General features: G+C 54.3%; 1 protein-coding gene across 2 annotated transcripts in view; it reads right to left on the reverse strand.

Moving 5' to 3' along the window:
• Nucleotides 1–110: 110 nt before the first annotated feature.
• KIF13B (kinesin family member 13B) overlaps nt 111–12,540 on the reverse strand; it is a 165,862-nt gene continuing 153,432 nt past the window's right edge. Inside the window, exons 37-39 of one of the 2 annotated variants that reach the window (XM_026453975.1) lie at nt 8,077–8,139; nt 4,448–5,144; nt 111–3,603 (exon numbers count right to left, since the gene is read on the reverse strand). In XM_026453975.1, the coding sequence (XP_026309760.1) occupies nt 3,341–3,603; nt 4,448–5,144; nt 8,077–8,139 (1,023 nt within the window). In that variant the 3' untranslated portion in view covers nt 111–3,340. The remainder of the gene's footprint in view (nt 3,604–4,447; nt 5,145–8,076; nt 8,140–12,540) is intronic. The other variant, XM_026453976.1, reaches the window with a different exon arrangement.

A 12,540-nucleotide genomic window follows, 5' to 3' on the forward strand; every position in this document is an offset into this window, starting at 1 on the left:
ACCTTTGCTGAGAACAAGGCTACGCCATGACAGGATGGCCTGCCAGGAGCCCCAAAACCCTATGTCAGGGTCAGCGGAAGGAGAAGCAACAAGAGTGACCTCAGACATGATGCAGGTGAGAAATCATCTGGTTTTATTGAGAAGCTGTTGGTCATTTGATGGCAAGACATATATGGTACAAAATTACAGGTGGTTTAGTTCATTACATGATACAAATCATTAGAGTCTTTACAAGTCATTACAGTCTTTGGATTTTTTAAACTCCCATTTACTGTGTACCAAATCAATATAATCCCGGAATCAAAGTCACTTCTTTACATGTGAACTCCTCGCATTTACACGAATCCACACATAGAAAAGCTGTTCCAAGACCCCCCCCCCAACACCATTAGTGTCAGCAGCCCACCAGGTAGGCATCGCGGACTCTGCGGAGAAAGATGCTTTGGGGTTCAACGGGTCATTATCTTGGGCAGGAAGCACAGGGTCACTCCCGTCTTGTGTACGTGCACACAGCCACGCACACACACTCAGGACTTCCTGTTTCACATACAGGGAACTTTTAAGGCAAAAGGAGAAAATGCTAGGAAGTAACAGGGGGATCTGAACACCTCCACCTCTCAGGCTCCAGCAGTCACCTTCCCAGCTCCGTTCTCTTATTAAACACACAAGGCCCACCTTGGTGGGACCAGAAACGCCTTCCCCCTCCTCAGCTCCGCCCTCTCACTCCCTCTGGTCAGGCCTGAGCACCCGGGACTCCAGTCACACGCCTGGCCCCTGGCCCCTCTGCTGCTGGACGCAGTGCCCTGGGCAGAAGTGAGCCTTCTCACCCTGGAGCCTCAGTCCTTCACAAGGGCCCAAGGGAAGTGGCGGGGCAGGGCCAGGGACATTCTAGGCACGCAGTGGGGAGTCAGAGCCTCCAGAAGCATCCCCCATCCCCATCTCTGACAGCACCGTGTGTGCAGTTACTGCCCTTCCCAGCCTCGGGTGCCATCTGCGGGCCGACCCGCACTAAGGTGCCACTCCTGGGGCCTTCCAGGAGCGCTTCAGGAGTCCTAGGGTGGGTGGGCGGGTGGGCATTCTTGGGAGGAGAGTCTGCTGGTCAGGGAGGCAAGAAGAGAAGACTAGAAGACGGAGGCCAGCCCGTCCTGGCCCGCCACTCTTGAGACTGCACCTCCTGCCTGCCATCGCTGGCTCGGGGTCGGCGGGGCTCAATGCCTTAGCGACCACGTCACTGCACGTCCCTCTTTCCCAGCCACAAGCTGACATTAGTCTGCACCGAGAAGCAAGAGTGAACAGGACCTGGGCCCAAGTCCACCTGCTCCAATCAGGAACTCTGGCTCGTTCTCCTCCACTGTGAGTCAAACTGATGGTAAAAAGCACGGCACACACGTCCCCCAGGACTTTCCCGAGACGGTGCCACAGGAGGCCACTGCTGGGTGGATGGCTCAGCCACCACGAAGTTCCAGGTCCACCTACACTGCCCAACCACCATTCCCAGAGCGTCCCCGCTACATGGCCCAGGGGCTCCCCTCCTCAGGGCAACAGCAGTGCCGGCCTCTCACCCAGGCCACAGTGACACCAGCAGACCCAAAAACAAACTTCTTAGTGAAACGGGTTTTAAAAAGAAAGCTGCTGTGCTGGGAAGCGGGTTGAGTTAAAGGGCAAGGCAGAGTGACAGCTCTTCATCCAGGGACAGGTGCCACAGGGTTCCCTCGAAACTCTGGCTAAGAACGGGAGAGCCCTGCAGGGAGTGCCTCCCCCCAGGGGCCAGGCCCTCTACCAGCCCGGCCTCGGCCTTCGTGTCCCTCACAGCAACTGGGGAGAAAAAGACAACCTGTCCTCGCAGCCAGGGCTGGGACAGGCCTGCCATGGAGACCACTCCGTCGGAGGCTTCGAGACCCTGGAGAACGAGTCTTCCATAGCGCTTTCTAGGTATTGTCTAAATATGAGAACTAGAAACCAGCTCCAAGAGTGGCTGTATGAATCTTGACCTAGGGCTCCTGTCCCTAGATTGGTGGCCTTCCACACATAGACACTAACCCCCACCCCACAAACCTGGCACCAAAGGCTCCAGGAGCAGAAGTTCCCCAGCAAGGAGGTAAAGGCCACCCTGGAAGCTTCCGGCTGTGTCGCACGCACCATGCACAGTGGGCCTGGGGGTGTGGCTGCTGCCAGGGTCTGGAGACAAACCAGGCACACTCCCTGTACCCACCCAGCCGCCAAGTCCCAGCCCTACACTCTCAGGGTCTGGGAGTTGCCAAGAAGTTAAAATGATCCAAAGACCTTCCCAGAAACCAAAAGTGCACCAAATAAAGTAGCAATGCCTCTTCCTTTGTCACCGACTACAGAAGCACATCATTCTCCCAGGTTTTTGCTTTCATCCAAGTTAAGAGTAAGGCCACTGTGGATCCGCAATAGAGGGATGTGAGGAGGGGGCTTCATCCTCTGCTGCCCCCAGGACCCTCCACCTGGGCAGGAGGCCGGCAGCTCTGCATGGCCAGAGAGGCTGCAACGTGCAAGGCAGGCCCTGGGCCCCCATACACAGGCAGACGACGATTGCGGCTCGCAAATGATTTCGGATTTTGAAAAAATAAATATAAATAAATACATTCCAAGCCTTCTGTGAAGGGAATCAACGGCAAACTTAAGAGACTTTCCAGGTGTAAAGATGCCAAAACACCCACAAAGAAACCACTAAGAAACCCTGGCAGAGGAGGGATGGGGGGCTCAGGCCCTCGGCCCCCGCCTGGGGCACCAGGACCATCTGCCAGAGCCCAGGGCCCTCCAGAGGCACTTGTGGAACCTGGGACCGGGGTGGGAGGCTGGGGGGTCCCCAGAGGCACTTGCAGGAACCTGGGACCGGGGGGGGGGGCGGGGGGGCTGGAGGAGGGAGCCAGGACATCCGGGGGGGGGGGGGGTTGCCCTCCATTGGGGAGGAAAGGCACTGGCTACAACTATGGTTTAGGTTAAGACATTAGTGGGGCCACCAGAATGGAAATGATAGAAAGAGCAACATAAGGCCCCAGGCACAGGCACACAGCAAGATGGCCAGGCGCTGCACCACCCAGGGCCTCAGTCCTAGCATTCCCCAGCCCCTGCGGGCACCCAGAACCTTCCATCCACTTCAGGAGGTACAGCTGAGGTCCCCACTTTCCCCAGGTAGAGAAGAAACACAGCTTCCAGAGGCCCAGGGAGGTCACCAGCCCTGTGTCGTGCAAAAAGCATTCATTGCCCCGCCCCTGGGGAAGAGGCCACCAGGCTCCTGGCTCCCCAGGGCTGTCACTGGCAGGGCTCAAAAGGGGCCGGGCACCCCAAGAAGAGTTCGCCCTGAGGCAGCGGCTCAGTTGGCCCAGGATTTCCGGTTCTCAGGGTTCTTGTGGCTCCTGTCGGCCTTGGCCAGGGCAGCTGTCAGCGAGGCCAGGTTGGTGGCAGAGCCCGAGAGAGTGGCGCTCCGGCGGGCCTCGGAGACACCCAGCCGGAGACCTGTGCTGCGCCGCCGCACGGGGCCCGTGGCCCTGCGGACCCGGTTGGGCCTGACCAGCAGCCCGTAGCCGGGGTTACACCTGAAGTACTGCTTCCCGCCGATGGAACCGTCATTCTTACCTGTGGAGGAAGGAGAGGGTGACATGGAGGGCAGCCCAGCTGCAGACTCCCCCCTACACCTCCCTCGCCTCTGCAGAGGCCATGTGCCCACACTGCCACCCCCCTAGCACAGGCCCCACACAGTCAGCACTCAGACACTGGTCATTGGTGGGCAGGGACTGGCTAAGTGAATGTGGCCAGGGCACGGAGTGACCGCCTCCCGGGACAGTGAGCAGTGGTGACCAAGGATGCACAGCCCATCCTGCAGCCTCAGGTAGGAGGTGACGGGCCCTGGGGAACGCCTTGCGGAAGCGCAGGTGCAGGCCAGCCACTAAGGCACAGCTGCTCCGACCCGTGGGTGAACAGACCCTTCTCCATCTGGACCCAGGCCTGGTCTGGGTGGCGGGAGAATGGTTCTTTTGCTGAATCTATGAAGTGGAAACGGGCAGAACTGCCAAATGACGGCGAGTCAGAGGCCAGCGAGATGTGTCCGGATGGGGTGAGGAAGAGCCTCCTCGAAGGGCAAAGCAGAGACGCTCTAAGGTGAAGGATGAGAAGGCAGAGCCCAGGGAGAGCCAAGAGCGGAGGAGACCAGAACAAAAGGAGCAGGGGCAGCCATGGCGATGGGAGGATGGGTACAGCATCTTTGTAGCCAAAATCACCAGGAATCTTCCACGCCATCTCCAGGGACTAGCCCTGCCCCCAGCTTCACCCCGCAGGCCCAGCCGCTCCTGCAGCTTCAGCCAATCCGCTGCCTCCCAGCCCCTCCTCTCCTGCCCGGACCCTGTCCCCTCTCAGGCCAGCCACGCTCCTGCTTCCCCCAACCCCCAGCACCACCCTGGAGCTCGGAGTGCCCGGTACCCACCTGAGGGCAGGTCGAGCTCCACGCCAACCCACGTGCCCTCCTGGAAGTCAGCAGGCCCCACGTATCTCACCACGCCTGTTTTGTGGGCGCCCACGGTGACGAACTCGCCCTCTTGGAGCCACTCCGGGACCTCCTCAGCTTCCTCAGAATCAGAGGCCAGGGCCTGCCCCCCAGCGCCAGTGGCCGGCGCGTCCCCCTCGGCCCCTGGGGAGCAGCCGGGGTCCCCGGCCAGCATGCGTGAGAAGGAGCGCAGCTCCGAGGCCCGCACCCTCCGGACGCGGAAGGGGGAGCCGGGCGCTGGGGCCTCGAGGTCCGGGCGCTCCTGACCGGGGCTCACGAGCTGCTGGGGGCCAGGGGGCTCCTCGGCAGGGGCGGCCGTGGGCGGCAGGGGACGGCTGATGGGCGCCTCGGGCTGGGCCTCAGGGGCGGTGGGCATGGAGCCGGGCGGGGCCGCAGCGTCCAGGCCTGGGCCCAGGGCATCCGACAGGGTGGCGGTGGAGACGCTGTGGGAGAAGTAGCCGCTAGAGGCTTCACTCAGGGGGCTGGGGGGCCCGTCCTGTGCCTCCGGGGCCGGGGTGACCGCTGTGACAGCTATGACAGGCGGTGGGGAAGGCACTTTGGCGGGTTTGTCGCAGATCTTCAAGGCTGGGGCCCCCATCATCTGCACCAGCACGTCAGAGCCCATCTCTGGCTGAGCCTGCAGCGGGACAGGGGGAAGCCGCGGCTGAGAACAGAAAACTTCCCAACACAATCCAAACAGGCAGCGTTGACTTGGAAAAGAGCATAAGGCCAGGGGCAGTGGCTCAGCCTGTAACCCCAGTGCTTATGGAGGGCAAGGTGGAAGATCGCTTGAGCCCAGGAGTTCAAGAACAGCCTGGGCAACATAGTGAAACCCCATCCCCACAAAATAAATAAATAAATAAATAAATAAAAGAGCATGGCTGGGACCTGGCCAGGCCTGGTTCCCACACTGGTTCTGCCACTTAGGGCTGCGTGGCCCTGGCTTCCAAAGTGACAAAGGTTGAGGGGCCGACGGTGCACCCCGCAGGCCCTGTGCTGTGTGCCCAGGATCGAGAACACTGACCATGGCCACAGCCCCTGCCCCATCTACTTTTTACCTTTCATAGAGAATAGAATCCACGCCTGCCATGCAGGGCCAGCATGCTACCAAGACCAAGTCCCCTCACCACAGAGGGCAGCACACAGTAGGTGCACACTAAAACCCTGCTAGGGCGAGAGCTTTCCTCCCATAGAGACAAAGGCCCTGCCCACCCCTGACCTCACGAAGAGATTAAGTCACTAAAGAAGCCACAAGAGCACTGTTTTCTCCGGCAAAACCTAAACAATGATCTCATTGGAGGACCGGAACATGCTCAGCACAGCCTGGCCAGCTCAGGCACCAACAAGGAGCCACGGGCCTACAGCCTGGCTGGGCATCCTGGGCAAGGTGGCAGGGGGGCGAGGAGGGGGGTGAGGAGGGGGATGAAGAGGCAGATGAGGAGGGAGACAAAGGCTCCCTGTGGGCCGTGGCCCTTTCTCTCCAAGGCTGCTATTCTGGCTGCTATGGAAAGCAGGTGCCATGTCAGGGGCTGGGGGGGCCTCAGACCCTGGAGAGAGGCCAGGAAGCAGCCCCCAGGGAGAAGCCACCAAGTGAGGCCAGCTGCTCTCCTCATGGCGGTCACTCTGTCTGAGTCACCCAGGCAGAGGACACACACACACGCAATGCCCACATCTCATGGGGCATAGCAGCCACCGCTTGCCCAAATCCTACTGTTTCTGGGGTATTCTTTCCTCTATAATGGAAGCCATGTGAAGAAGCTGCCAGGTCATCTTTCTATTCCTATTCACAATGACCGAAGAAAAGGAGAAGGCAGGAACAGGGAATGAGACTGGTGGGGTGGAGAGCACTGCTATCCAGAAGAAATATATTTTCCGATATTTACGGAAAAATTATTTATATTACAGGAATGGTCATTTTCCATTTGAAATACAGGATTTATTTGAACGGGGAAGCGGCTGAGATCTATAAGTCTCTTACAGTTACTTGGCTTACCTCAGCAGCTTGATAAATCATGCGTTTTCCCAGGAACTGTCATTTATATTCCCGTTTCCAGGGGCCCTCTTTTCCCCACCAGCCACGCTTTCAGGGTGTGAAATTAACGGCACCTCTTGAGATTAACAGCCCATTTTTGTGATGAATCTCTAGGCTGCAAAATTTACTCAATCCAATAGATCAATAACTGTCACCAGCATAAATACTCTAAAAGATTAGGCAATCCTTCAATCATTTTTCCTTTGCACATTGTCCATGTTTTTTATTTATTCTCTTCTATTTTAGTTTTAATATCACTGACCTAGCAGGGAAGAACACGCAAAACTACGAGAGCCGGGAATCTGAACGGTAACCTGAAATGGCTTCTGTTCCCTGCCCCCACCCCGGGTGAGGCCAGCCACTGTCACTTCAGCACCTGGCGCTAAGGGCCGGCCAGGTCAGGCTGTCCCAGGATGAGGCCAGCTGCATGCCTCAGATTTGCAAGTATCATCATCCTATTGGCTTCCTCAGAAGTCACTGGCTTGGGCTGGGCTGGAAGGATCATCACATTATTCTACAACAGTTCTCCAGAGGGGAAAGCCCTTATCCAAGGCTGCTCTAAGTAAAAAGGCAGGAATTGGGGGCAGAGCTGCAGTGTCAACAAAGGAGGGAGCAGGATGGTGGAAAGCACTGACTAGCACTCCAGGCCACGTCCCCATTCGACTGGAGTTGATTTGTGAGTTGAAACCCAGGTGCCTTCTCTGGATTATACCCTTGCCACTGAAGGAGACATTTCTGGAGATTTCTGGAAAAGTCCAAGCTTGGAAAACCACCAGGATGAACCACAGAAGCTACTGCCTTCACTGGCAAGGGGCCTGCTCTGACCATCCCGCTGACCGGGGATGCTCAAACCTGCCTCAGCGAAGAAACCAGCACCACTCCCAGGGGAGGGGGCACCCCAGCCCGTCCACAATAAATTCGTGAATGCCCAGCATACACTGGGATATTTAAAGGGTCGTTCAGATAGAAGTAAATTCATGGAGATCTGAATATTCTTTCAAATTACTGTGCCTCTGTTGCTGTTGTTTTAATAAAGAAAATTTTCCTAAGAAGACAGCATTTCCTAAGAGAATGAAAGCACAGTGGGAGAAAATAGATTTGCTGTTCATAAGATGAGAAGTGCTGTTGATCTGTGGGAGATCATAAGAGACTATTTTCTCCTCAGTTCAGCATTCGCCTTTTCACGCTGATATCATGAATCAGAATGAAATATAAAACTGAGAATTAAGCAAACATTTAGAAGGAGGAGATTGTTCTGTTTATAGAAATCTCCTCTGCCTAGCTGTGGGCTATTAAGGCAGCAGACTACATTAGCAGTCAAGCACCTAAAAGTTTAGCAATCATATGATTAACAAGTTGAAAATAGAAAAGTGTAACAAGGAAAATAGAGAGGGAAAAGGCAGTGACCTATATTATAGCTAATTACCAAAACAGGAATACTAACATCAAAAACTGTGGGTGTGGACTCAACAGTTTCAGCATCAGGGCCACCCGCTCGCTGCAGGCAGGGTGGCCATCCCTGGCCCGACTGACTCACCTCCTCCATCCTGGTCACCCTGACGTCCGGGCCGGCTGCCTGCACCATGATGCGGGGCACGGGCTGAGGAGGCAAGTGCGCAGGTCAGGGGTCGAGAGGACAGAACAGGGGTAGCGGAGAGGCTTCCGCTGCACAGGCTGGAGGGCCAGGACCGGCCTGAGGGGAATCGGCCCATCAGGTGAGCAAGGGCAAGGGGCTCTACACCTTCCAAGGAACAAGGGACCCAGCCAGGGGCTACTCCTCCAGCCAGGGAAACAGGCCGCATGCCAAGATCACCAACACACGTGGTGCACTTAGACACATGTGACACTCCCTCCTTCCCTCCGATCACATATGCACATGTGAACCGAGGACTGGGCCTGTACAGACAAACATTATGAGACAGGAAAGATCTAGAAAGACTTCCAGCAGGAGGTGAAAGCCACACCAGGCCCTGATGGCTGGGGAGAGGAAGGAGTGTAGTCACAGGAGGGGAGGAGGAAGGAGGCCAGGCTGGCTGGAGCACAAACCCAGAGCCCAAGATGGCAGGCGCAGGTCTGCAGGCGGCCCTGGGCATTGGAACTTAACCCTACTCAGGAGAGGAAGAGGGTCCCCACTGGGTCCTGAGCAAATCAAGAAGATAGCTGAAACCCAGAGCGACTGATCAGGCGGGGACACAACCTGACCAGAAGAATATTTAAAGTCCAACAGGCAGATCAATAATGCAATTCCACCAACAGAGCAGGGGTGAGGAGATAAGAGCCACAGGAAAGGGCCTGGTGACTTGTGGACACATGGGCCAGGGAACATTAAAGAGAGAGGGGAAAGAATCATCAGAGCCAGGAAAAGGGAAGGCCGCGGGAGAGAAGGAACCAGAGCATCATTCTTTGCTGCGGAGTGGCTGTGGGACACAGAAGCAGCTGAACAGATGTGCTCATCCTGGAAGAAGCTAGGAACACGCCACTTCTGCCCCTCACCCTCCCAACTCCCCACCTGCAGGAACTGGGCCTGGCCTCACAAGCTGGGCCTCACGAGGGCTCCATTCTGCCAGGACAGCCGCGGGTCAGGCTTCTTCCTTGTTGGGTCCACAGGGCACAGCTGGTGGCTGCTCATTACTGAACTTCAACTGCCCAGAGATGTGGGCTCCGCCTCTCCCGCCTCCCTTCTCCCAGCCCTTGGCAGTCCTGGTGCTTTGGCTCTTGTGTGTCTGGGCACCTGAGGCCTCGATGGAGTCAGGCCTTCTAGACAGAGCCTGCAGGCATGCAGTCGGACTGCCCAGGCCTTCCTACTGGGGAGCCTGGACTCCAGCCATAGGGAGAAGAGCCCCAGAAGAAGCCAGTCCGCTCAGCAGGGTGCTCACCATGTTTCCAAGCATGGAATAGCCTCGCTTCACCAAAGGGCACCACTATGACCACTCGTGCCTTGGGGCTGCTTTTGGAAGAAAAGTATAAGAGGGAATTGATTCTGTGGAAGGTAAGGGGGCAGTGGCAGGATTTGAGAAAAGGCACAGTGGAGAGGACTCGAGAGGAAACGCAGCGATCAGGCTTAAAGACCTGGAAGGACTGGAGCCAGATGTGGTGGTGCACACCTGCAGTCCTAGCTCCTCAGGAGGCTGAGGCAGAAGGATCACTTAAGCCCAAGAGTTGGAGGCTGCAGTGAGCTATGATCACACCACCACACTCCAGCCTGGGCAAAAAAGCAAGACCCTGTGTCAAAGAAGAAAAAACGAAAAATGGTGGAAGGACCAAGGAAATGAACAAAAGGAATGTGTACTTTACCCTGCAAACACTGGGGAGCTTCTGGGGTGGTCTGAGGCCAGGGACAGCTAGGACCAGGGTCCATTGAAGACTATGTGAGCAACCAATGGGACAGAATGAGGGAGGGTCCCCTAGTGGCAATTAGGCCATTGCACATGACAAGGCCAGAAGAACAAGACCTTCAGCCTCCACCTCAATTCCTTGACCAGAACAGACTCCCCTCTGCGCCCCTCCCAGCACCGAGTTCCTTCTGTCCCAGCTGTTGCTCTCCACGGTCCCGCCTGTGGCCACCTCCCAGGGAAGAAGTGAGGCTCAAGCGTGCATCCCGCACTGCCAGGCAGTCCTCGCATGCCGGGGCTGGTGTCTTCATTTTTCTCCCCATAGTATTTAACGTCCCCACAAATGGGAAGGTGTTCAAGGGTATATTTCATGACAAAAGCAGAAAAAACATTTCTCAAACTCCAGAATACTTGCATTCTTCAGCTACATTTTACCAAAAGTGGGCAAGATTGGGTAGCAACTGTTTCCACTACGGTGAAGTTTATTCCCCTTAAAGCCTAAAAATGTAAATACTCCAAGGACGGGATGTTAAGTTCCTAACATGAAACCTTTTCTAAAATCACATGATTCCTGCCCTCTGAAATAGAACATGCAAACAAGTTACACTTTCCTTCAGGACCCAGTGTGATTAGAAAAACCCAGTAGATAGATGCTTATTAAATATTTGCTGAAATGGACTCAGGACTGGACTGCCTGCCACTTTGGTTCTCACCCTCCACGTAAAAAAAGTTCAGCTCAACAGAGACTGCATCAGGTCCCACCACGCGGTGGGCATGGCACCAGGTGCCTCGGGTAACATAAACATCAGAGGCATGGGCTTTGCTCTCAACAGATGGGCAACCTCATTGGTGGGGAACATGTGAGCAAATCACTAAAATCAAGGAATGTGACAGTGGAATGGAAACTTCAAAAGCAGAGAGGAGGCCGGGCACAGTGGCTCATGCCTGTAATCCCAGCAGTTTGGGAGGCCAAGGCAGGAGGATCACCTGAGGTCAGGAGTTTGGGACTAGCCTGGCCAACATGGTGAAACCCTGTCTCTACTAAAAATCCAAAAAAAAAAAATTACAGGGCATGGCGGCAGATGCCTATAATCCTAGCTACTCGGGAGGCTGAGGCAGGAGAACTGCTTGAACCTGGGAGGCAGAGGTTGCAGTGAGCCAAGATAGTGCCATTGCACCACTCCAGCCTGGCCAACAATAGCGAAACTCTGTCTCAGAAAAAAAAAAAAAAAGAGGATTCAGAGGAGGAAGGGGTCATAAATACAACGGGTGTGAATACCACATGAGGGGGGCTTTTGGCACAGGCCTCGGGTATGAGTTCAGCAACCTTTTTAAGGATGCTAAATATATCGACCAAGAATACTGAAACTGTAACTGTGCCATCGTCCTTCACATGTAATAGCTGAAATTTTCAAGTGTCTGTTTGCACCTTCATGCTCTTCTACATCTCCCGCATACAGGCAGTCACCTCCTATTTCAGGGGCTCAAAACATTTCAGATCATAAGTTCATTAATCCTTACGATACATCTGGTAACTATTAATAAAAATGACTGTGAAGTATTTTGCAGCTATAAATATTAAGGAGAAGTCCCATGAGGCAAGTGAATACGAGTATAATTATCTACATTTCACACTACAGAAACCGAGGCTCAGAGAGCACTTACCTAATGGTTAAATGTATTCACGTGGCCCTGTGAGTGAGTGACACAGATGGAAAAGGACTAAGTTCTCAAGTGCTGGCTGAACCTGCAATCACGCTGTCTACTGAGCGTTGCTGAAACTGAACAGATGAGTAGCTTACAGGCAACAGAACGGCTTAGAAATATTTCAGGGAAAAGGTGCCAGTCACTGCTCTAATCATATTGCGCTATTTTTTAACTCTGGCTTTCACATTCTACATGAACACAAGGGAGATCAGATCAGAATTTCAAAACTTGGAATAAAAGCTGTTTTGGAGACCCCTCTGCCAAGAAGAATAAAATTAACCCTTTGACATGACATACAAAATCTCCAAGGGGACATACCTTGCCTTGCTTGCTCTACTAGGCCACTCAGAATTCCCTCAATGGACGGCTTTTCCACTCAGAATTCCCTCAATGGATGGTTCTTCCAGAACCTTCCCCATGCCACTCCACCCCCCTGGGGAATTGTGTTCCACCTAGTGAATACAGATTCATTTCTAAGTCTCTGCTCAAGCATGACTGAATTCTCCTGCAACTGCAGAGAGCAGCGCCCACTGGCTTCACTGTGTCATCCGCAGACACTCACACGTGACGGTTTCTACATCATCCTGCACTGTCTCTTCATCTGCTTATGTGGCTCTAAAGGGGCTTCTCTAAACTTCAGGCTCTTGGAAGGAGACAGACTACGTCTCATTCATCCTTGTATTTCCTTACATAAAACAGTAGCTCAGTATTTGTTGAATGAACAAATGCATAAATTACTTAGCAAGTGACAGCGAAGACTAAATTGTACAGTTACATAGGAATGTGGGACAGAATAGACTCTGCAATGTGGGCATCAGAGGAGGTAAACGGGAAAAGAGGTCCCAGTTGAAGCAAAAAAATAATCACTTCAGAACTTCTCCAACATTGCATTTTCTGATGCATATTTTTTCTTGTTTGAAAATAAACCTTTCATGGCTAACAATCACTCCTTATCCTGAATT

This window comes from Piliocolobus tephrosceles, chromosome 7, assembly GCF_002776525.5.
Source record: "Piliocolobus tephrosceles isolate RC106 chromosome 7, ASM277652v3, whole genome shotgun sequence".
NCBI lineage: Eukaryota > Metazoa > Chordata > Mammalia > Primates > Cercopithecidae > Piliocolobus > Piliocolobus tephrosceles.